At 41.4% G+C, this 25,776-nt stretch overlaps 1 protein-coding gene across 1 annotated transcript in view; it reads left to right on the forward strand.

Annotated features, from left to right (window-relative positions):
• The window catches only part of LOC132405432 (complexin-2), a 149,941-nt gene extending 146,085 nt beyond the window's left edge, over window positions 1-3,856 (forward strand). Inside the window, exon 4 of the mRNA XM_059990228.1 lies at window positions 212-3,856. Within this exon, the coding sequence (XP_059846211.1) occupies window positions 212-409 (198 nt within the window). The 3' untranslated portion in view covers window positions 410-3,856. The remainder of the gene's footprint in view (window positions 1-211) is intronic.
• The last annotated feature ends 21,920 nt before the right edge of the window (window positions 3,857-25,776 follow it).

Consider the following 25,776-nt stretch of genomic DNA (forward strand, 5'->3'; position numbering starts at 1 on the left):
AGTTCCATGCAGTAGCTCCAAGAAACACTCAAACATTATACAAACATTTTAAAGCAGTTGTCAAGAAATCTTAGCATGATTTTAAAAGAATGCAGTGCATGCAGTTTTGCTCTATTTTCAGTGTTAATTTTGGAAATGTCATACCATCATTCTTTACAAGGGCGGCCTATTGTTAAGTTTTTTAAGGCTAACCGCTTTCTTTAACTTCTAGTATGGCCTTAAAAAGAAGGAAGAAAAAGAAGCTGAGGAGAAGGCTGCAATGGAAGCCCCAATAGAAGGGAGTTTGACTCGCCCAAAGAAAGCAATTCCTGCAGGCTGTGGAGACGAGGAGGATGAAGAGGAAGAAAGCATTCTCGATACTGTTCTTAAATATCTTCCTGGGCCACTTCAAGACATGTTCAAGAAGTAGTTTAAAAAAAAGAATACTTTATTTTGTAAATTATTTTAAGTTACATTAATAGGATTTACATAAGTTTTGAGCATATATTAAAATACATCTTTTCTCTGAATAGAGTAATTGCTTATACTCCTACTGCAATATAATTACAAAGATTTTTTGTGCCTCTCTATGATGTAAGCCATGGTGAGGGGGTTAACATGAGCATGAGGAGTCCAGGAGACCAGTGGACCTCATGTAAACTCCTAATTGTCTCTATTGTAGACTCCATATATGCTCATGTGATGCTGAAACCCTTAACCTCAGAACTGGCAGTATTAAGTTGTGTTCATTGCTAAGCTTTTTTACCGTATTGCAGACTTTTTTTGAGATTGCCTTTTTAAGTTACCATACTGCTAAATGTATTGTGATGTGTGACTTGGTTGTTGGTTGTTACAGGAGAACTTGGGGTGGCATGCAGCTAGGCACCCTGCGATGTATGTGTACAAGATCAGAAAATTTTCACAGTGATTTCTACTGAGATTTTTAAAAGTTTTATGCAGTTAAATGTTTAGTAGCAAATATCTTGCATGATTTGCTAAAATAGTGAAATTGTAAAATATTATATGTGGAGAAGCCTTTTGTTAAAAAATGGCAATTTGCGATATAAGTTGATAATCTTTATGTTGTAAGGGTATGTATCATCATTGCTTTTTTGGTAGGGTATGAGGATCTCTCTGGTTTAATGTATAAAGGTAGCAGTATCATTTTCTGTATGTCACAGAAAAAAATAAGTTTGCTTAAAAATGAAAAAAAAAGACTGCCATTGCACTAAATTAAATCCAATTAGACCTATAGAATTTAAAACCATCTCAGCTAATCATCAATCCATGGAACACAGTGTCCACCAAAATATTAATCCAAGTTCCTTCACACTTACACAATATAATGCTAAAATTAATAATATATTGAACTACTCGCTAATCATTCCGAAGTAATGAAGTGACCAAAGCTTTCTCTTGGAGTTGGGGAGGGCCTTTACAATAATTATTTTTTTCTAATATTTAGCTATACTTAGTTCAAAAGATAATCCTTTTCATGTCTTTGGCTGTCAGAATCTTGGTTGGGATGGGGGTTTAGAAGGAGATGAAGAATTTTGGCATATTGAGGTCAAAACTTCAAGTGTACTAGTCAAATACTGATTATACAAAGCTATGAACTTGCATTTTTATTGATTCATGAATCTGGCTATCACTGGCAAGGCCTGTTTGCACTGCCCATCCCTAATTGCTCTGGTGAAGGAGCAGGTGGTAATTAGCCATCATCATGAATGTATTCAATCTGTGTGTTGGAGTTACTCCCATAGCCCCATTAAGGGGGATATTGCAGGATTTTATTCCAGGGACAATGAATATCCAAGTCATAATTTAGTATGACTGCCATCATGTTAAGGAAACTTCTTTCTTAATCTGTTTAACATTTTGTAGCCATTACCTGATATTTTATATGTTTGTAATTTTTTGTAATTTCTTATTACTTTGGTTACTCTTTGTAACAGGAACTATTTCTATTGTGGATCCTCATGGTCTATAATCCTGCATAGGTTTTCTGCAACATAATTAATATATGTAGGAAAAAGACATTCTCAATAATTACAAAGTTAGCAGATTTAACAAGATTATTGCCAAATAGAAACTCAAACATTCCTGGATTATGTATTTATTAAAATTCAAATTTCTCTCCAACAAAAAAATAAGTGGTTTATATTATATATTTCTTTGTTACCAGTCATTAGGCAAGACTTCATTTAATAGTGTAATTAGACAATGCTTAACACTAAAGCAAAACAGGTTAAGTGATATTCTGCCAGGAGAATTTTTTTAATGTATTTATATCACTTTAACTTCAACAAATGAGTAACATCGGATATATTTCCCCCTTAAGCTGCATACCAATTACATTACCAGTAGTTTAGATTAACAAGTGAAAATTCTATTAGAATTATTCAGTAGTAAACTATTTATTACTGATCTGTTCAAAATGCTACCACAGAGTGAAATTATTAGCAATTTGTCTTCAGATGTGGCACAGGCTGACTTGTACTATAAATGTAGATTTTACTTTGATGGTAAACTTTGCTGCTTGCATATAATGCTATTTCAGCTCTATTGAATTTCAGTAGTCTAATAAATTGTGTTTCACCTGCATTTCATTTTACACCAAACCAAAGAGAGCTTTTCTCTATGGATACACTGATTTAATTGCTTTCCATGGCATAAAACTAGTTTAAAATTTAGAGAAAATTAGTTTAAAAATCTCAGGTATTGGTTCTTGGATTTCAAACCACTATGCAGGAGAGTTGCTGTATTTGTGTTAAAGCTTGCTGTTTCCCACCGCAGTCCTACTAAAACAAAACCAGGTCTCCATTCAGGAGAATCCTAAGTTAATGTTTAAAATTAATTTAGGGATGTTAAGCTTCTTTGTTCAAACTCTTTTTCAATAGTTAAAGCCATATCAGTTAGACTGCAATACTAAAAGAAAATTGAAAGGAAATACGTTTTCCTAAAAAAAAGTGTATTCAATAATTTATACTTAAAGCCACAGTGATGTCTTTTTGTCTACGTGTGAAATTAATCATGCTGTCAAAACACCTGTCTAGTTTTCAATCAGTCTTTGTAACAGGGTATTTCGCTTGAGCTCCGTTCTCATACTCATCAGTTATACAGCATAGCATTATCTTAACCATTATGGAAACATGATCTGCTCTTTAATGTTGAAGTTCCAATGCACAACATAAGGGTACACACAGTATATGTAATAATGAAAAATATTTATGAAAGCCATGCTTGTCTTCAGATGTTTGCGTCATTCAAGCTAATATTCACTAAGTTGTAGATGAAATGTGCATACAGAGGTGTGATCTTTACTGACTGTGAATTAAGAAAAAAAGGCGCCACAAGTTTGGAGGTAATGGATTTATGAATGCGTTCAAACTTATTCTCAGGTGGCACGCCTTCGCTTTTTGATAGAATCAATAGCATTGTTATTTAAGAGTACTGAATTCAAAGTTATTTTATTGGCTTTAAACAAAGCCATTAAGCATTCTTCAGCGCTTTGCTTCAAAGCAGTGCAAACAAATCTTATAATGTTACATGCTCCATTCAGGAAACTGCGTTGAAAGGTAACATTGTATTCAAAATTTAACTTTTCAACTTTTATTTCTATCAAGATATTTTCTTGAAATGAAGATGAATATGATAAGGTTGAATATTTTCAGCAATGACACTTCTATATAGCAAGCCAGAAAGGTTAGCCTTTTGCAGCCCAGCAAAACTTAAAATTCTGCCGCTCTGATAAATGAGAATGTAAACTGTGTCCATCTGATAGAAGACTGTAATTCCACTGCATGTCATAAATGTGCAAATCACTGTAGTACTGTCACAAACTGGAGTCATAAATCTTTAAAATAAAATGGTTTATAAAAACTTCACTCTGCCTCTTCTTTGGAGTGAGTTAACCCATACTGAGTGCAAGAGTTAGGATGTTCTTCTACACCTGGAGTTTTAGGGTTGGATAGGAGCACACAAACTCTTAAACTCTTAGAAAGATTTTTGACAAGGTCCCAAATGGGAGGTTGGTCAAGAAGTTTCAGTCACTTGGCTTTCAGAATAAGGTGGTAAATTGGATTCGACATTCGGTTCATGGGAGAAGCCAGAGAATGATAGTAGATAGTTGCTTCTCTAACTGGAGGCCTGTGACTAGCAGTGTGCCACAAGGATTGGTGCTGGATCTGTTGCTGTTTGTTATCTATGTTAACAGTCTAGATGATAATGTGGTAAACTGGCTCAGCAAATGTGCGGATGACACCAAGATTGGGGGTGTAGTGGACAGTGAGGAAGGTATCAAATCTTGCAGTGGCATCTGGATCAGCTAGAAAAATAGGCTGAAAAAATGGCATATGAAATTCAATGCTATCAACTGTAAGATATGGTCCATTGGGAAGAGGACTTACACAGTGAATGGTAGGACACTGAGAGAGTTAGAGAGAACAGAGGGATCTGAGAATGCAGATCTATAATTCTGTGAAGGTGACATCACAATTAGATAGGGCTCTAAAGAAAGAATTTAGCACATTGGCCTTCATAAATCAGCATACTGAGTGCAAGAGTTAGGATGTTATGCTGAAGTTGCATAAGACATTGGTGTGGCCTAATTTGGGGTATTGTGTGTAATTCTGGTCACCTGCCTGCAGGAAATATATCAATAAGATTGAACTAGTACAGAGAAAATTTACCAGGATGTTGCCAGGACTTGAAGACCTGAAATATAGAAAAAGGTTGAGTAGGTTATGACCTTATTCAGTGGAGTGTAGGTGAAGGTGGTGAGATTTGAAGAGATATACAAAATTATGAGGGATATAGATAAGGTAAATAAAAACAGGCTTTTTCGAGGTTGGGAAAGATTAGAACTAGAGATCATGGGTTAAGGGTGAAAGGTGAAATGTTTAAGGGGAACATGAGGGGAATCATCTTCACTCAGAGGGTAGTGAGACTGTGGAATGAACTTCCTGGCGAAATGGTGGATGCTGGTTCAATTCATATTTAAGATACATGGATGGAAGGGGTATGGAGGACTATAGTTCAGGTTCAGGGGAATGGCAGTAATCAGAATAATAGTTCGGCATGGACTAGATGGACCAAAGGGCCTGGTTCTGTGTTGTACTTCTCTATCGCTCTATATCTCTAGGAATTTGGAACGTAAAGGGATCAAACAAGATCCTTCAATTTCATTACTTAGAAAGTAGTTTGTCACTTATTCATTAACCAGACAACTTACATGGGAATATCTGGGAGTAAGCTCTAAACTGTTCTTTTGGAAGCTTCAAAAAGGACAAACTGTGAGTTTGGGAGCACACTTCTCAAGAAAAGAATGAAGGGTAACAGTACAGCAGAATGGGCAGATGATCTCATGATGATCACAATGTAGGAGTTAGCTTACATGTCAGTATTTGATTTAGTTGATCATTTATTTAAAATTAAAGCTGGTTAATAAAATTTCATGTTAAAGTAACTGAATGCAGAAGAGTCATGTAAGTTTATATACAAGGATAACTTTCATTACATATCCTAAACCTTGGAATTTGGGATGATATTATGACATTACTATATCCCAAGCCTTAAAATTTGGAAGGAATAGTATGTATACATCAAAAGAGAAAGAAATATTCTAAATGCAAGATGACACAACCATGGCTATCAAGAAAAGTCAAAGCCAACATAAATGCCAAAGAAAGGACATATAATAGAGCAAAGATTAGTAGGAAGTTAGAGGATTGGGAAGCTCTTAAAAACCTACAGAAGTCTACTACAAAAAGCCACTGAGAAGGAAAAGATGGAATACAAAAGTAAGCTAGCCAATAATATTAATGTGAATACCAAAAGTTTCTTCAGATACATAAAACATAAAAAAGAGGCACAAATGGATATCGTACCACCGGAAGATGAAGCGGGAGAGGTAGTAATGGGGGATAAAGAAATGGTGGATGAACTGAATAAGTGTTTTGTATCATTCTTCACTAGAAGTATGTTGGAAATTCAAGCATGTCGGGGGGTAGAAGTAAGTAAAGTTCTCATTACTAGGGAGAAGGTTATAGGGAAACTGAAGGTAGATAAGACACTTGGACCAGATAGTGTACAACCCAGGGTTCTGGAAAAGGTGGCTGAAGAGATTGAGGAGCCATTAGTAATTAATTTTCAAAAATCACTAGTTTCTGGGATCATTCTGGAAGACTGGAAATTTGCAAATGTCATTTCTCTCATCAAGAAGAGGGAGAGGTAGAAGAGAGTAAACTATAGGCCGGTTTGTCTGACCTCAGTGGATGGGAAGATTGTTAAGGATGAGGTTTCGGGGTACATGGAGGCACAGGATAAAATAGGCCATAATCAGCATGATTTATTCCAGGGATAATCTTGCCTGACAAATCTGTTGAAAATATTTCAAGAAATAACAAGGAGAATTGGTGGATGTTGTGTACCAATATTTTCAGAAGACTATTGACAAAGTGTCACACAGGAGGTTGCTTTACAGTGGCTTTGCAGTGGCTGATTGACAAAAGGCAAACAATGGGAATAAAGGGAGCATTTTCTGATTGTTTGCCAGTGACTAGTGGTGTTGAATAGGGGTTTGTGTTGCAACCACTTTGTTATATGTCAGTAACTTGAATGATGGAATTGATGGCTTTGTTGCAAAGTTTGTGGATGATACAAAGTTAGGTGGAGGAGCAGGTAGTTTTGAAGCAGTGGAGAGTCTATGAAAGGACTTAGATAGATCAGGAGAATGGGCAAAAAAGTAGCAGAGGGAATACAGTGTCAAGAAGTGTATGGTTATATACTTTGGCAGAAGAAATAAAAGAGTAGACTATTTTCTAAATGTAGAGAAAATTAAAAAATAACTGAGGTGCAAAAGGACATGGGAGTCCTTGTGCAGGATTCCCTAAAGGTTAATTTGCAGGTTGAGTCAGTGGGGAGGAAAGCAAATGCAAAGTTAGCATTTATTTAACAAGGATGAGAATATAAAAGTAAGGATGTAATGTTGAAGCTTTATAAAGCATTGGCGAGGCCACACTTGGAGTACTATGAACAGTTGTGGTCCCCTTAGAGAGTATGTGCTGACTTTGGAAAGGGTTCAAAGGAGGTTCACAAAAATGATTTCCTATAGTGGGAGAGTCTAGGACCAGAAACAGCCTCAGAATAGAGGTGTATCCTTTTAGAATGGAGAGGAGGAGGAATGTCTTTAGCAGAACAGTGGTGAATATATTGAATTTCTTGCCACAGGAGGCTGTGGAGGCCAAGTCTTTATGTATATTTAAAGCAGAGGTTGACAGATTCTTGATTGGTCAGGGCATGAAGGAATATGGGGAGAAGGCAGGAGATTGGGTCTAAGAGGGAAAATCGATCAGCCATAATGAAATGGCATAGCAGACAATGCACCAAATGGCCTAATTCAGCTCCTACTGTATATCTCAACGTCTTATGTTCTTATATAGGATGTCACAACCACGGATTCAGCAGCACAGTAAATATGGCAATTGGGCTTGTGAATTTGCATGTGTCAGCTGATTATTATCTAATTGTGATAGTATTTGACTCCATACTCGGTGTTGTAGTGTTTGTCAAGACTTGGACAGAGCACAGAAACGTTTTGCTGCCTGGTTGCATTCAGCCTTCCCTGAGAAATTGGACTTTCAAATCAACTGATTCTAAAGACTAGCGGTATTCGTTTGATGTTTAGATTTTCTTTTCAGCCGCAGTATAGGCTTCATTTCCCATTTTAGTTAACGGCCTTATTTGGCCTAGCATTTACAGTTTATTTTCCTTTTAACTCTGTTTACATTAAAGTTTGCGAACTATCGACCTGCTTCAGTGTCTCTCACTCCATACTTGGGCCATGTCTGAACCTGGTAACAGCAAATCTGGATCAACAAAGATGGACCCAGCAGAGACAGAGCAGCTGACCTTGGCCATGAGATTCAATGATCAGGTAGGAGCCAAACAACAGGCAATGAAATCTGTTCTCAGTGAAGTTACGGAGGCAATGAGGCAGATTACCTCATGCCAACAAGCCGAGTCTCACCTGGAGGAACAGGTACCATCTCTAGTTGCAACTGTTCAACAGCTCACTACAGAAAATCGGACTTAGGTGTCTGCAATTTCCGCACTCACGGCTGCTGTCCGTGAACTCACTGTGAACAGCCAGCATCAACTGACAGCCATTAACGTTCTCGCCTGTTGAATTCTGCAGCTTCAGACTGCCTCGGTCCCGCTCCCAGCATCTCACAGGTCCTCCTTTTCTGCTGCCCGGCAACCTCAGCGAGTAATGCTCCTGCTCCCGCGCCTGGGCCAGATCCAACTCCTACAACCATTCAGGAACCACGTATTCCACCACCAGGCAGATATTCTGGTGATCCCGATGTTTACAGGAATTTTACTACTCAACACGAGCTGACATTCCAAACCCAACTTGGTCATTTTGGTGATGATGTGCAAAAATTGGCGTACATGGTCAATCTACTTGACGGACCTCCGCTCAGCCCGTTCAGCGCTTTACGGGACCAAGGATATCCCACAGCCCAGTTGTTCCGACATTCCGTGGCAGAGTTAAGGAGGGTTTTTGATCTTCCAGTACGGGGTCAGGAGGCTGCCCACCAACTCTTTGACCTGCGCCAAGGCAGAGGAACGGTGAAAGTCTATGCAGTCAAATTCGTACCCTTGCAGTAGAGATGAGATGGAATGAGAGAGATCTCATCACTTCCTTCCGGCATGGACTGAACACAGGGGTCCGGCATGTGATAGCTGTGCAGAACAAGCAGGATAGTCTGGATGACCTGATTAATCTGGCTATTCGAGTTGTCAACCGGGTAACTGAGTGGCGCAGCGAAAGGATGTTTCAATTTTCCTACGTGCCCCCTGATTACCATCTTTCCTCACTCTCTCCCCCCTCTCACCTGACCACCATCTTTCCTCACCCTCTCCCTCTCCCTCACCACCCAGCATCCAACCGATGGACATGGAGCAGCTTATGCAAGTGGGACGCATGTGCCTGTCTCAGGAGGAACGGGAGCAGTGCCAGAGGACAGGTTCCTGCCTCGACTGTGGTGATCCAGGACACATCTGGGAGGCATGTTCCAAGCGTCCAGTAAAAGAGAATACCCGTCAGCAGAGAGGGGAATCGTGATGGGTCGGTTCTCTCTTCAGTCAGCTTCCCCTAATTCTGTAATGCTCGCAGCTTCCTTGTCATGGAGGATTTAGACCCATGAACATAAGGTGTTTATTGACTCCGATGCAGCTGGGGATCTTATGGACATCCCTCTCGCTCAAAGGTGGGCAGCTCCAACACAGGAATTAAGAGAAAAGATCAACATCAAGGCTGGATGGTCAACCTCTGGGAACTGGCCAGATCCAACTTTCCCCCCCCCAACTGCTCCAACTGATGCTCGAAGGCAACCATCATGAAGAAATACCTTTCCATCTGGTTAATTCACCTGAACTGCCACTGGTACTTGGTTTCCCCTGGTTATCCCAACATAACCCATGGATCGATTGGACTCTGAAAGTACTTCAAGAATGGGGACCGGCATCCCTGTCTACCTGTCTGGGTCCAGCTCAAGCTCCATTCCATGAATCCTTTCCTGTGTCAGCTAGGGATGTGGACCTGTCTGGGATCCCGGCTGAATATGAGGACATCCTTGAGGTTTTCAGTAAAAGAAAGGCCACCACCCAGCCCCCACACCTGCCATATGACTATGCCATAAACTTCCTACCTGGCACAAGTCTTCCCCGGGGCTGGCTCTTTTCCCTCTCTCATCCTGAAGCGGTGGCCTTGGAGGAATATGTTAAGGAGGCATTGTCTCTGGGGTTTATCTGTCCATCAACCTCGCCGGCAGGAGCGGGCTTCTTTTCTGTGAGCAAGAAAGATGGCAAGCTCCATCCCTGCATTGATTATCAGCCCTGAACAACATCACTGTGAAGAACCACTACCCTCGTTCCTTGCTGGCGTCTGTGTTTAAACATCTCCAGCGAACAACAATATTTTCCAAAATTGATCTGCGCAACGTTTACAATCTGATTCACATAAGAGAAAGGGATGAGTGGAAAACGGCTTTCAAAACCTCTACTGGCCACTGTGAATACCTGGTGATGCCTTTTGGTCTGGCTACTGTATTCCAGGCCTTGGTTAACGATGTGCTCAGGGACGTGTTGAACCAGTTTGTGTTTGTGTATTTAGATGCCATCCTCATCTATTCCCGCCCTCATCAGGAGCACGTCCAGCATGTCCAGAGAGTACACAGACACTTTCTTGAAAATAACCTGTACGCCAAGACTGAAAAATGTGAAATGTGAATTCCATAAAGACTAGGTGTGATCTTGGGCTATATACTTACCCCATCCAATGTTCAAATGGACCCTAGTAGAGTTCAGGCAGTCTTAGAGTGACCCAAACTGTCTACAGTCAAGCAGGTATGGCGCTTCATGGGGGTTGTGAACTTTTATCGCCGCTTCACCCGGAATTTAAGCTCTATCATGGCTCCAATTAATGCGCTCACCAAGAAGACCTCGGCAGGATTTCCAGTTGCTTGACTCCGGCCGAGAGGACTTACGATGTTGGGAACCGGGAGCTTCTGGCTGTCAAGGAGGCCCTGGAGGAAAGGCAACACTGGCTGGAGGGGGCAGAGCATCCATTCTTGGTCTGGACAGATCACAAGAACCTCTCCTGTATTCAGAATGCTAAGAGACTCAACTCTCGTCAAGCCTGGTAGGCTCTCTTCTTCACACGGTTCAATTTCATCCTCACTTATCATCCCGGCAGCAAGAATACAAAGGTCGATGCTCTCTCCCAGCAGTTCGATGGATCTGAGGACAATGCTGATCCAGAGCCCATTCTTCCTCACTCGTGTATCACTGCTCCGGTCATCTGGGGAATTGAGGCAGAGGTGAGGGCCACCCAACAATCAGATCCAGACTCGGATGGGGTACCTCCCAACTGGCTGTTTGTCCCTGCAGCGGTGCATTCTAAAGTGTTGGAATGGGGTCACGCCTCCTGTCTGGCTGGACTTTCGGGAATTCAACGGACTCAGCAGTTGACAGAGAGACAATTTTGGTGGCCATCTATGTCCCAGGATGCCTACGACTTTGTATCTGCCTGTCTCACCTGTACTTGGAAGAAGACATCACACCAGCATCCTGCAGGTCTGTTATGTCCATTGCCTGTGCCCCACTACCCCCGGTCCCACCTCTCATCACTGGTCTAATGGAAACACCACCATTTTGGTCATTGTGGATCAACTTTTTTAGGCAGCCCACTTCATTGCCCTCCTCAAGCTCCCATCGGCTGGTGAGATTGCCACACTCGTGGTTCAACATGTGTTCAGGCTCCATGGCTTTCCTGAAGACATAGTGTCTGATTGTGAACCACGGTTCACTTTCTGCTTTTGGAACGCTTTCTGCTCTCTTGTAGGAGCCACAGCCAGCCTCTCGTCTGGCCTCCACCCCCAATCTAATGGCCAGAGTTGGAGACAACCCTGCACTACCTTGCCTCTTCCAACCCCACGTCCTGGAGCTCCCAGTTGGTCACCCACAATAACCTCCAGTCATCCTCTGCCAGTATGTCTCCCTTTGAATGCCAGAAGGGATTCCATCTCCCACTCTCCCCTGATCAAGTGATCAACATAGGAGTTCCTGCTGCTGAACAGCTGATCCAGCACTACAATCGCACCTGCAGACCAGCCAGGGCTTCTCTGCTGCGTGCCCAGAAACAACATTCTTGACAGGCTGATCTGCTCCGTTGACAGGTAAGGCCATTCGAGCCAGGAGAGGAGGTCTGGCTGGCATCAAGGGATCTTCCCCTGAAAGTTGAGAACCAGAAACTGGCACCACGCTACGTGGGACCATTTGTAGTGAAAAAGGTTGTCAACAAGGTGTCCTATAGATTGCGTCTACCAGCATCACTGAAGATCCACCCTGTACTACATGTTAACCATATAACAATTACAGCACGGAAACGGGCCATGTTAGCCCTTCTAGTCCATGCCGAATGCTTACTCTCACCTAGTCCCACCTACCTGCACTCAGCCCATAGCCCTCCATTCCTTTCCTGTCCATATACCTATCCAATTTTACTGTAAATGACAATACCAAACCTGCCTCTACCACTTCTACTGGAAGCTCATTCCACACAGCTACCACTCTCTGAGTAAAGAAATTCCCCTTCATCTTACCCTTAAACTTTTGCCCCCTAACTCTCAACTCATGATAAGCCCAAATCTTAAAAAAATCCATCAAGCCAACTTGACAGACATTCATTTTAATAGTGTCTGAGACTACAGAAGAATGCAGCTAAGAATCCAGCTATCCACAGACATTCTAGAGACATTAATAGTGCTTACTCTGTAGAAACACTCTGCAAACATTACTCACTAAGAAATACAGGTCAGACCCCACATACTAAGAGTTCAGAAAGAGTTAAATTGTCATTCTACCCTCCAGAAATCCACCCAATGATTTACAAAATTTAATATAACAAAGATACAGAAGATTGAAGGATAGCTAATGTTCTTCACTTCTTCAAAAAGGACTGTTGGAATAAGCCAAGAAACTACAGGATGGTGAGCCATATGTCAATAATAAGGAAGTGAGTTGGAAAAATATTCTAAGGGATGGAACTTATGTTCACTTGGAAAGACAGAGACTGATTAGAAGGAATCAGCATGGATTTACACTGGAGATGAGTTGTATTCAATCTGATTGTGTTTTTTGAGAAGGCAATTGACTTCATTTCTAACATTCACAGGGCATATACAGAAAATACAAGTTTTACTGCACACAGGGGCCTTTTGGTAGAAGTTCATAGCTCCCTGAGAATAGCAACAGAGGCGATTAGTGTAGTGTAGTGAAGAAGGCATTCAACATGTTTGCTTATATAGGACTAGTTAAAGAATTGAAACATGTTGCATCTGTACAAAACACTGGCTGGAATGTAGCTGGAGTATTGTGTACGGTTTTGGCTGCCATACTACAGGAAGGATGTGGAAGTATTCGAAAAAATGTGCATCACATACACCAGAAAATTGCATGGACTGGAGGGCTTATCCAAAAGAGAGATTGGATAAGCTAAGTTTATTGTCACTGAAATATATAGGGATGACCCTACAAAGGTTTCTAAAATCACTAGGAGTATAGACATGACATGGAAGAGTGTAAAGCTAGAGTGTAAACAGTATTGAGCAAACATCTTAGGTACACATATATAGAGAGTTTGCCAACATGGAGTGGAGAGTGAGGTGTAAATCTGGCAGGAGCAAAGGGGTGTGGGGCAGGTGGCAGAGAATGCCAGGGATAGGGTATGGCATGGATGCAGACATACCCAGCCCTGAGACATATGATTTCAGATTATTGGTGTTTTGATCATTGCAGAATGTCTCTCTGTTGTTCCCTGCTCCCTCGCCTCTCCCTTCCTCTTTTCCTAACCTTTATTCCCCTTACTATGCCCCCTTCCCACTCTCAGTCCACAATAGAGACCCATATCAGAATCAGGTTATTCATCAATTGTATGTCATGATTTTTTTTTTAAATTGCGGAAGCTATACATAAAATCACTACAGTACTGTACAAAAGTCTTAGGCATGTTATCTATATATATGTGTCTGAGTTTTAAGGTGAGAGAGATTCAAAACTTCAATAATCGTGGATTTAGGAACCACTGTGTGAAACAGTAAAGCAGATTAGATATTGCTTTTTCCCTACAATTGTAACATGATTTACTGACAGGTAACGGGACAACATAACAACCAGGAAAATCAACCCCTACCTCCTCCAACTTCTGACTGGTAGTCATTACTGCTGTGGTTCATGCAGAGACCTGCACCTTACTTTAATCTTAAGTAGATTTTCTTTCTGCTCTTAGTTTCTAAAGTGCGTATGGAGTTGAAAAGGAAACACACAGATTGATGTTGGTGTTGCACACTCTTTCATTTCAATATGCCAGCACATCCTGCATCTAGTGAGCCACTACACAATCTCCCATCACTTGCTATGTACACACAGGAGTAGCAATCATATTGAAGGATTGAATCTGTTTAATGATAGATATAAAACTAACACCACAGATAAAATCTCCAAACAATTGACTTTAATTAATTACATTAATTACATGAGACTAATTAAGGATAGGAATACAAGTGATTTGCCATAAGTTTATGCAAAGCTTGATAGGTCAATCACCCAAGCAACTACACCAGAAGTAGGGATAATTTCTCAAGGAATATCAGCCCAGAATTGTCAGGCCAAAGTTCATCAGCTGGAATATGAGATATATTTATTGCACAGTATCCAGAAGGTGAGCAATTAGACAAAAATGATGTGATATTTTTCAAATACAGGAAGATTGGTGGATAGGATTAAGGAAATACTGTGTGTTGTTTTGGTCTCCTTACCAAAGAAAGAATACTTTGCCTAGGAGAAGTATAAGAAAGACTCACTAGTGTGATTCCTGGGATGGGGAAATTGCCATATGAGGAGAGAATTATCAGACTTGCTCTGTCGAAGTGACTCAATCAAAAAATATGTGCAATACCCCTGGCACTTGAATGAGGATTTGAGTAGGACTGACACAGTCAGAATAGACAGAAGATTCATCTCAATATCTTGTGAGAATGTCAGAGGCAATTAACAAGAGATAATGCTGTATATTTTTGTTTTTTTTTCACAAATCTCTGATCTTTGTTTTGAGATTAATGACACCAGTGCAGCTTAGTCAGCAATTATTACAATTAAGTCTGTAGTAGATGCTTTGTCCTTCCAGCTGAGGAAGTCAAATCACAACAGGTGGCACGTAGTAGTAACAGTTGTAGAACCACAGTCGGATATGAGTGATTTTCCTTTGTTAGTACATGAGGAGAAGAAAGGTTGCCTGCCCACAGTGTGATGTTGCATTGTTAATATATGCTAAGGCCCCATTGAGTGAGGAGGCAGCAGACTGTTATGGTCCGGTCCGGAGCCCGCATTTTGGGTCTTGTTCCAGTCCGCGGATTCTGGACTCCGGGTCTTGCAGCCGTCCCTCCAGTCACTCTTAAGCCAAATAGGATCATCTTGGCTTAAGAAGGTGCACCTGTTGCCTATCAGCTGACAGGTGGATATAAGGGACTCTGGGACTTGAGCCTAGTTGGGGGTTGTTCTGTTTGCCTTGTATGAGTTGGTCTTCATGTTTGAAGGTGTTTTGTCCAATTGGCTCTGGTTGTCCTGGCTTGGAGGGCCTATGGTTTCATCCTCAAGTTCTGTGAGTCAGCCTTGGAGTTACCCCAGAACAAATTCCCTTCTGATCCCTTGCCCCTGTTGGGTAGCAGGCTGGAATGCTGTTGTCTAGTGGGGGGACTCTGTCCACTTTCTACTCCTCACCTCTGATGGGTTGTGCCTGCCCAGGTGTCCTGTGTCTTGCCTGGGTCTCTGTGTTCCTGCTGGGGAGGTGGCCCTGCCCAGGGGTTATCTGGCCACCCAGGGGCCTCTCCTGCCTAGCCTTGGACTCCAAGACCCAGCCTAGCCATGGACTCTCTCTGAACCCCAGGATTACCTAGCACACCCTGCCTCTTTTGCATGCCCTGGTCTCACCATCTGGTTCTATCCTTTATATTCTATTCTATTCCTATCCTGCCCCTAGTACTTCAGTGCCTGTGTCCTGCACTTGGGTCCAGCCTCCTGTCCCCATGTGACACACACATTGAGCAGAAGCCAAGTCTCCAGGGATGTGGAACTGGAAATAGAATTGGTTTATTATTACTACATGCACAGTGAAAAGCTTGTCTTCCATTACTGCTCATGCAGATCAAATCATTCTGCAGTATATTGAAGAATTGCATGGTACAATAACAACAGATGTAGCATTAATCTCAACAGATATAGAGAAACTGCAGTGCAGGTAGAGAACAAGGAGCAAAGTCATAAGGTAGATTTAAGAGGTCAAGTAGATTGTGTGGTTAAAAATAATTACTATTTTGAATATAATACTGAATGATATTTCATGACAGCACATGAGGGGTTAAAATAGGAATGAAACAATTTTATAAATCATTGCATCTAAATCTACCATTAGCCACAATTAGTTCACATTTCAAATGCAACTATCCTCATCATCACCTGTCAATGAATGACGAGAAACTCTGCAAATGCTAGAAATCCAAGCAACACGCACACAATATGCTGGAGGACCTCAGCAAGTCAGGCTGCATCTATGGAAAAAGAGCTGGCAGTTGACATTTTGGGCTGAGACCCTTCATCAGGACTGGAAAAACAATGAGAAGTTGGAGCAAGAGGGGAGGAAGATGCATAAGGTGGCAGGTGATAAGTGAACCCGGTAGAGGAAGAGAGGTGAAGTAAAGAACTGGGAATTTGATAGGTGAAATAGATAAAGGGCTGGAGAAGTGGGAATCTGCTAGGAGAGTGTAAAAGACCATGGAAAAAAGGGAAGGGGAGGAGCACCAGAGGGAGGTGATCAGCAGGTAAGGAGATATGGTGAGAGGGGAAACGGGAATAGTGAAGGGAACAGTTACTAACAGTTTGAGAAATCGATGTTCATGCCATCAGGTTGAAGGCTACCCAGACAGTAAGTTCAGGTTGCTCCTCCAACCTGAATGTGGCCTCATTGTGGCAGTAGACGAGGCCATGAATTGACATGTCAGGATGGGAATAGGAAGTAGAATCAAAATGGGTGGCCACTGGGAGATCTGTTTTTTGCTGATGAACCATGGGTACTCAGTGAAGCAGTCTCACAATCTATGTCAGTCTCACCGATATACAGGAGGCCACACTGGGAGCATCGGATACAGTATATGATGCCAACAGAGTCACATGTGAAGGGTCGCCTCAACTGGAAACACTGTTTGGAAACCTGATTAGGAGTGAGGGAGTGTTATAAATCAGCAACAGTGAATATATGATTGAGATAGGGGTTTATAACAAATAAAACATTTATTAAACATTGCTAAAAAAAAAACCCAAAAAGTAAACAAACAACTAACTTAACCGGAAGTCAACTGCAATATGGCAGCTCGAACAGTTCTTAAAGCGAGAATGTGAAAACAGTTCCTAGAAGTAGTAATGCAGAAGTCCAAAATGATTTACAGTCAGTTAAAGGAGTGGTTTTCCTTGAAAGAATAAATTCTCTTTCATGGCGTTACTGCTGATCCTGGTTGAAGTATGTTATTCCCCGGAGGATTTATGATCGAAGGAAAATAAAATGGCTTAAAGGAACTGACCTTTCTTTGACGGAGCTTTGTATCCAACCCTCTACTCTTCTGGCAGAACAGGGGTTATCATGGATACTCATTACTAATTCCTCATGCAAAGATTAAACAAAGGTCGAATCTGTTTCACCATCGACATTAACTTTCCTAATCCTTTGGGATTTCCGAACTCCTTTAAGATCTTCACTCTCCACGGACTGGACTGGCAGCGTTGGAGCAGAACTGCCGGCAATAACCTTAGAGATTTAAGGCAGAAAATAAAACTCCACTTTAAAATAGAACTGTGTCATACATTGAAATACGCAGCAACATGGATTCAGTGGCGAATTCAGCTATGAACTGCCCACGTCACAGGGTGGGGTTCTCCTTTTATACCCGGTTAAAAAAAACTATCACATGACCTCTCACTGGCAGGAAAATGATGTCACTCCACCATCACAAGACCATTACCTCATCTCCTGCATAGCTTCAATTACATCATGGTCACATGACAGGTACAAGATACCCACGGGTACGTAACAGGGAGGAGGTGTAGGGTCAGATGCAGCACTTTTTCCACTTGCATGGATAAGTAACAGAAGGGAGATTAGTGGGGAGGGATGAATAGACAAGGGAATAACATAGGGAGCAATCTCCGCAGAAAGCAGAGAGTGGGGGAGGGAAAGATATGCTTGGTGGTGGGATCCTGTTACAAAGCACCTTGTGCTGGACATGGAAGCTACTGGAAGAGTAGGTGAAGACAAGGGAAACCCTATCATTGGTGGGGTGGCGGGAGGTGGAGAAACCCCCTGTCTTTGAAGAAGGACACTTCACTAGTTCTGGAATGTAAAGCCACATTCTAAAAGCAGATGTGGCAGAGACAGAGAAATTGAGAGAATGAGATGGCATTTTTACATGTGTCAGGGTGGGAAAAGGTATAGTCCAGGTAGCAGTGAGAATCTTATAGAAGATGTCAGAGATTGAGAAAAGGGGGGGGGGGGTGTCTGAAGTTGACTAAGTAAATTTGAGGGCAGAGTGAAAGTTGGAAGCAAAGTTGATAAATCAATGAGCTCAGCACAAGTACAGGAAGCAGCCCCAGTGCAGTCGTCAATGTAGAGTAGGAGAGGTTGGCGAGCAATACCGGTGTAGACTTGGAACATAGATTGTTCCACGTAGCTGACAAAAAGGAAGGGTAACTGGGACCTATGCATGTGCCCATGACCGCACATTTGGTTTTGAGGAAGTGGGAGGAACCAAAAGAGAAATTATTGAGAGTGAGGACCAGTTCAGCCAGATGGAGGAGAGTGGTGGTGGAGAGGTACAGGTTGGATCTGTTATCTAGAAAGAAGCAGTGAGCTTGAAGGTCCTGCTGATGAGGGTTGGAGGTTGCTAGAGTGATTTTTGGGTTTAGGTTATTTACATTTAACAGATGGCTTTGTCTACCAGCCTTCTGCTCCCAGAAAATGTATTATAGGTTTAATTTGGAACTATGCATTCCTAAAAGCCGTGAATCCCAGTCCAGATGATGATGGCGTCTGTAGTATGGATGCAAATCAGGAGGTGTGAAGTTTGTATGTAGTTTCAAAAGAAAGCATTTTCTATACTTTGTAAATATGGAATTGTCCTTTGTGTTTAGCACATAAAATATCAAGCTCCATGCTGGGCCAACAAACCTATCCACTGAAAGCATCTCCTATGATGTCTGCTGTACCTCATTTTGTTGATTAAATAAACTTTTGTATCTACCAGTAATTTTCTCCAGCGATTCCGTTCACGCAACAGCAGAGGTTTATAGAGACTGGACGTCCGTAGAGAAAATGGGACGAATGGGGCCAAAGAATTTGAAGTCATTTAAAAGATCCAGAGCGTGTGAAATATCGCAGATATAGGTAGGAATGGACTGAACCCAGGGGATAAAACAGAGTTGAGGTATGCAGATATAAGTTTGGTGAGGCAGGAACAAGCAGAAAAAATGGGTCTACCTGGACAGGCAGGCTTATGGATCTTTGAAAGGAGGTAAAAATGGGAGGTGTGGGGTAAAGGAACTATGGGTTTGATGGCAGTGTATGGGAGATACCTGAGTTAATAGGATCAGTGATGGTATGGGTGACAATGGCACAGTGCTCCTTAGTGGGATCCTGTTCAAAGGGTAAGTAAGAGAAAGTGTCTGACGGTTGTCTCAGCAAGGTAGAATTCAGTCCACTGAACCACTACAGCATCCCCCTTACCTGCAGGTTTGATGGTGAGGTTAGGACTAGTGCAGAGAGAGTGGAGAGCAGTACATTCAGAAAGAGTGAGGTTAGAATTGGAGAGAAGAATGGTAAAGCCAAAATGGTTGATGTCTCATCGGCAGTTAGCAATGAAAAGATCAATCAATGACCTCTCGCCACCAGCATCGAAACTTTGTTTTCATATCACCTCATCTCATTCTCATATGCTTACCATAACCCAAGCTTCACTCCCCTCTCTCTCAAAGTACAAAGTAGATAATCATTTTCTTTAATGACATAGCAGAGTAACTGGTGACGTTTGGTTTTAGCCCCCCATCCCCACATGAGAGCGCTGGGAACAACTGTTGCAGCAGTCGCTATGGCCAATGAAGTACAACCATGAAATCAACCTTAATTGTCCTTCTCACATTTTTTGCTTTTCAAAGAGTAGAGCATCTGTGATATAATGCCAGAGACTTGGGCTGAAACTTGGCGTCAAGTGCTGTCTGTGTGGAAGCTGCAGACTGCTCTAAAGTTTCCTCCAGGTATTTTAGGTTCATCCCACATCTAAATGTGTTTATATACAGTACTGTGCAAAAGTCTTTGGCACGTGTAACAAAAAATCTGTGAAGCTAAGATACTATAAAAAATAATAAAATGAGAAGTTCCTAAATATAAAAAAATACTATAAAGAGCAATAAGCAGTAAACATTAAATCAAAACAATATTTGGTGTAACTACCTTTTGCCTTTAAAACTGCACCAATTCTCTTAGGTACACAGTCCTGCAGTTTTATAAGAAAATCAGATGGTAGGTCGTACCACCCATCTTGGAGAACTTGCCACAGTTCTTCTACGGATTCTGCCTGTCTCACTTGCTTCTATCTTTCCAGGTGATGCCAGACACCCTCAAGATGATGTTGAGATCAAGGTTTTGTGGCGGCCATACCATCTGAAATCATATTTTAAACAATCTAGGGCGCCTAAGACTTTTGCACAGTACTGTAGGTAGATTCAATAGCTAGTGTAAATTCCCCTCAATGTGTAGGTGAATGGTAGAAGCTAGAAAGAGATGATAAAAATCAATGAAAATTGGATTAATGTCCGATTAGTATAAAGTGTTGTTGATTGTTGGTGTGGACTCAGTCTGCTTCTGTGCTGTATCTTTTGATGACTCCAACCTCTTTTGATTTACAAACTCAGAATGATATTAGCATACAGCAGCTATTTCAGCCTCTTCCCCTCTCCCTGTCTCTGTTCTTGTCAAAGCCTCCCATCTGGCCAGCCAGCAGGGTCTGACTGGAATGAAGGAAATGATGAAAGTGCACTGCCACTTTATCTGATGCCCGCAGCTGACACATCCCTTGCTGTCAAGGTTAACTTAGAGCTGGGAGATGCAAGGAATAAGTCTCTGGCATGAACAGCCTACATGCAGTCAGGGCAGGAAGAAAGGGTACATAGGAAGCATGACTCCTCTCTGTAATAAAATTTTGTCCTTTACTGCTGTGCAACAATTAAACCAGCATAATTATTTTTACTGAAAACCTAGCAAATAATCCAATTTCTCACCATGAATTGCACAGCATATTCATTGGTATAATGTTTCTACTAAAATGAATTATTCATGTGGCCCGTCACTGAGGAGCCAATCTTGGAATTATCTGATATTAATTCTTGGCAGTGGTGGATAATTTTATATCTGGAAAATGAATTCTAGTTGACATCCGATTCTGCCCTTGATGGATGAGCCATGGCAGCGCTACTCCCCTACCAACTGGATGACATGCATCTTGATTATTAGCACTGACGACTTTCTCTTTGTCCCTTTCATGTCCGTATTCTCCAATGACATTGTAAATGTATGCTGTATCTATATTTTCTAAAAACTAAATTTGTAATGTATCTGTGAAGAAAGTGTGAGAGCTAGAGGAAGAGAGAGAGAGAGAGAGTGTGAGAGAGAGAGAGGTGGGGGAGACAGAGGGAGTAACAAAACAAAACCACAAGAGATTTTGTACTGGTTGGAAAAATCTCATCTCCCATCTGGGTAGCTTCTTCAACCTGACAGCATGTACATTAATTTCTTTAACTTCTAATAATTTTACCCTTTTTTCCCTCTTCCCACCTCTCTTTTTTGAGTCCCCATTCTGGCTCCCCTATTACCCTTTAATTTCTCTTTATCCACCTATCTCCTCCCTCTGGTGCCCTCCTCCTCCCCTTTCTCCCATAATCCACTCTCCTCTCCCATCATATTCTTTCTTGTTCAGCCCTTACATTTCCACCTATCACATCCCAACTTGTCACTTCAACTCCCTCCTCCATCGACCTACCTTCCCACTCACCTAGCTTCAGTTTTCACCTTCTAGCTTGTCCTCCTTCCATGTTCCCCACCTTCTTATTCTGCCTCTTCTGCCTTCTTTTCCAGTACTGATGAATGGTCTCAGCTGGAAACATCGACTCTTTATTCTTTTCCATAGATGCTTGCTGAGCTCCTCAAAAATTTTGTGTATGTAATAAACACCACATTTAAATGGTTTGTAAACCTGCCTCAATCTTTATTAGGCATGTGAGGCATCATTTAAGCTCTACAGTTTGTACAACAGCATTATATCAGAAATTGTGGAGTATTTAATATCTCAGTAATATTTGAGTAATATTATTAATATTTTGTATGATTAAGCAGTCTTTGTTTCTCTACATAATTCAATGCAGGTGATATGTAAGAAGTACATATATGGTGTACATCCTTACACCATCACATTATATTTGCACACTTCATTAAAGAAAAGAATCTAAGTAGACACATTTCCTGGCTCAATTTTTTCTATTGATTAGTTTTTAGATTTACAAACATAACAGTGGTAATGCCAGTTTTGTTGAGTGCAATATGTGGGAAAACTTATGGCTTGCTTAGAAGTTTAAGAGCTCCATCCAAACCAGCCAAAATGAGTTTGCTGATATTGTGAATGTAATGCAAAAACATTTAGAACTGAAATTAATGTTAATTGCAGAGCACTTTAGGCTTCATGTGAAATCAAAAGAGTCCACTTCAGCTTATATGGCTGAATTGAAGAGATTGGCCAAGCATTGTGAGTTCAGTGATAGGTGTAATGATGCACTGATAGATAGTTTAATTAGTGGAATTGTACAAGAAAGCATTCAAAAATGGCTCCTCTTTGAAGCACAATTCACGTTTAAAAGAGCAGTTGAAATTGATGCATCAATGGAAACTGCAGCCGGAGGCACAATTGAGTTGCAGTCGGGAATTACAGTGAGTGTGAACAAAATTGCAACACCTCAACAGAAACATGCCTTGCCGAACCAATTGTATTAATGTTGTGGCAGGGACCCTCATTACTGACCATCAACCACTTAAGTCAATTTTCATTCCACAGAAGGATGTTCCAGTACCAGCAGCAGCATGAATGCAGAGATGGGTTCTGTTTCTTGGAGGACATAATTACAAGATTCAATCCAAGAGGACAAGTACTCATGTAAATGCTGGTGAATTGCAACAATTGCCCTTGAAAAAGGAATTGCCTGAAGAATTTACAAAAATGGACACTACGCTTGATGTATTCTCCGTAATGCAAATCAAAAGTCTCCCTATTATAGCAGAAATCATTCAAAGGGAAAACAGTTTAGAATCCATGCTCAAGTCTACATTGCAACCCAAAATGGCTGGAATGTACAGCAGAAATTCTAGTTTTCCCATTTATACTTGTGCCGGGACGAATTTGCCCTTGATGGGAGCTGCCTTATGTAGTGATCGAGAGCTGTTGTACCATTCAAGCTGAGACCTAAAGTGTTGGAGAAGCTACGTGCCGGTCATCTAGGCATAGTGAAAATGAAAGCATTGGCTGGAAGCTTTGTCTGGTGGCTTGGCTTAGACCAACAGATCAACCAGGTTGCTATGCTCTGTTCAGATTGCCAATACATCCAGAAGATGCCAAGAACAGCAGATCTGAATCCTTGGGAATGGCTTGCATTGCCCTGGCAGAGGATTCATGTGGATGTTGCCCAATCATTCAAACGCACACATTTCTTGGTAGTAGTGGATGCAGCTACTAAGTGGCCAGAAATGTTCCCAATGGCCTCCACTACAGACTCACACACTGTTGATGTGTTGAGAAGCCTCTTCTCAAGAACTGGTGTTTCAGAACATTGCGTCAATGACAACGGGCCAGAGTTTGTCACAAAAAAAAAGCATTCAGTCATGTCCAGAGTGAACTCCAGAGATGTCAGAGCCACTTCCTGCAATCCCAGTGTCAACTCCTACAGCCAGCATGGGGAGGCCGTAAACCCTAGATTGTCTGACAGCCACAAGTTTCACCTGCCAATCAGAGTGACCCCTCCCCCATATCCTTATTATCAAAAAAGACATTATCCCACAACAGTAAATCTTTAAGCCTGAATTGGACAATTTAACATTTACTATGCTGTGGATACCTGTATATTGTAGTTGTATTATATAGTATACTGGTACTGTATCTCTCTGTCTCTCATGCACATGATGTCCAGAGAGCATTATGTTAAAGGTCTGAATTGAAATGCCTTCTATATTGATTTGGAGTTCAGAGCTAACCAGGGAGTTAAGTAGTGTATTTAATATTTCAGTAATATTGTAAATATATTGTTTGATTAACCTGTCTTACATAATTCATTGCAGGTTAGCTAATGTCAGATGTATCAGTATTACAGTGGAATATAGTGAATTACAGAGGCATGAGAGAGGAGATGGTCAAAATGGATTGTAAAAGAACACTGGCAGGGATGATGGCAGAGCTGCAATGATTGAATCTTCTGGAAACAATTCATAAGACACAGGACATATGTATCTCACAAAGAGTAATCAGTATTCTAAAGGCAAGCTGACACAACTGTGGCTAACAGGAGAAGGAAAAGCCAACATAAAAGACAAAGAGAGGGCAATACAAATTTCTTTAGATCCATAAAGTGTAAAAGAGAGGCATGACCGGATATCGGCCCACTGGAAAACAATGGTGGAGAGTTAGAAATGGGGGACAAAGAAATGACAAATGAACTGAATAAGTATTTACATCAAACTTCACTGTAGAAGACACTAGTCGTATGCTGGGAAGTGTCAGGGGTCAAAAGTGTGTGAAGTTGCCATTAATAGGGAGAAGTTTTGTAGGAAACTGAAAAGTCTGAAGGTAGATAAGTCAACTGGACCAGATAGTGTACACCTCAGGGTTCTGAAAGAGGTGGCTGAAGGGACTGTAGAGGCATTAATACTGATCTTTCAAGAATCACTAAATTCTGGAATGGTTCCAGAAGACTGGAAAATTACAAATGCCACTCCACTCTTCAAGAAAGGAGAGAGGTAGAAGAAAGGAAATTATAGGCCAGTTAGTCTGACCTCAGTGGTTGGAAGATGTTGGAATCAATTGTTAAGGATATGGTTTCAGGGTGCTTGGAGGCACATGACAAAATAGGCTGTAGTCAGCACGGTTTCCTCAAGGGAAAATCTTCCCTGATAAATCTGTTGAAATTCTTTTGAGAAAATTACAAACAGGGTAAGCAAAGAAGGATCAGTGGATGTTGTGTCCTTGCATTTTCAGAAGGCCTTTGACAAGGTGTCAAACATGAAGCTGCTTAACAAGTTAAGAGCCCATGGTATTACAGGAAAGATACTAACATGGATAAAGCAGTGGGTGATTGGCAGGAGGCAAAGAATTGGAATAAAGGGAGCTTCTTCTGGTTGGCTGCCAATGACTAGTGGTATTCCATAGGGATCTCAGTTGGCACCATTTTGTTTTACAATATATGCCAATGACTTGGATGTTGGAATTGATAGCTTTGTTGTAAAGTTTGCAGGTGATATGAAGATGGGTGGAAGGGCAGATGATTTTGAGGAAGTAGAGAGGCCACAGAAGGACCTAATTTAGGAGGGTGGACAAAGAAGTAGAAGACGGAATACAATGTTGCTAAGTGTATGGTCATGAACTTTGGTTGAAGAAATAAAAGGGTAGATGACTTTCTGAATGGAGAGAAAATTCAAAAATCTGAGGTGCAAAAGGATTTGAAAGTCCACAGGATTCTCGAAATGTTAATTTGCATGTTAAGTCAGTGGTAAGGAAGGGAAATGCAATGTTAGCATTAATTGGCTGCAGTTTCTGGTTTAGATGGTTCTGCTACTGAAGGTGTGCAACAACTTACTGATAGATCATAAGCTAAGAGATTCAAATAAAAATGCTACTTATAGCATCATTTCTGAAGAAAATTGTGGTAAGCTATCACTGCAGACACTGAGGAGGCAGGTGGAGGCAATGCTTTGGACTTGATGGCGCAGGTGTTACAGGGCATCAGGTCCTGGTCCTAGAACTTGGCACTACTCGGTGCCTGGATAATTTAAATGTCAGCCCAGATAGACTGGGAGACTTAGTGTCAGGTACTGGGAAAAGG

This window comes from Hypanus sabinus, chromosome 15 (genome assembly GCF_030144855.1).
Source record: "Hypanus sabinus isolate sHypSab1 chromosome 15, sHypSab1.hap1, whole genome shotgun sequence".
Taxonomy (NCBI): Eukaryota; Metazoa; Chordata; class Chondrichthyes; order Myliobatiformes; family Dasyatidae; genus Hypanus; species Hypanus sabinus.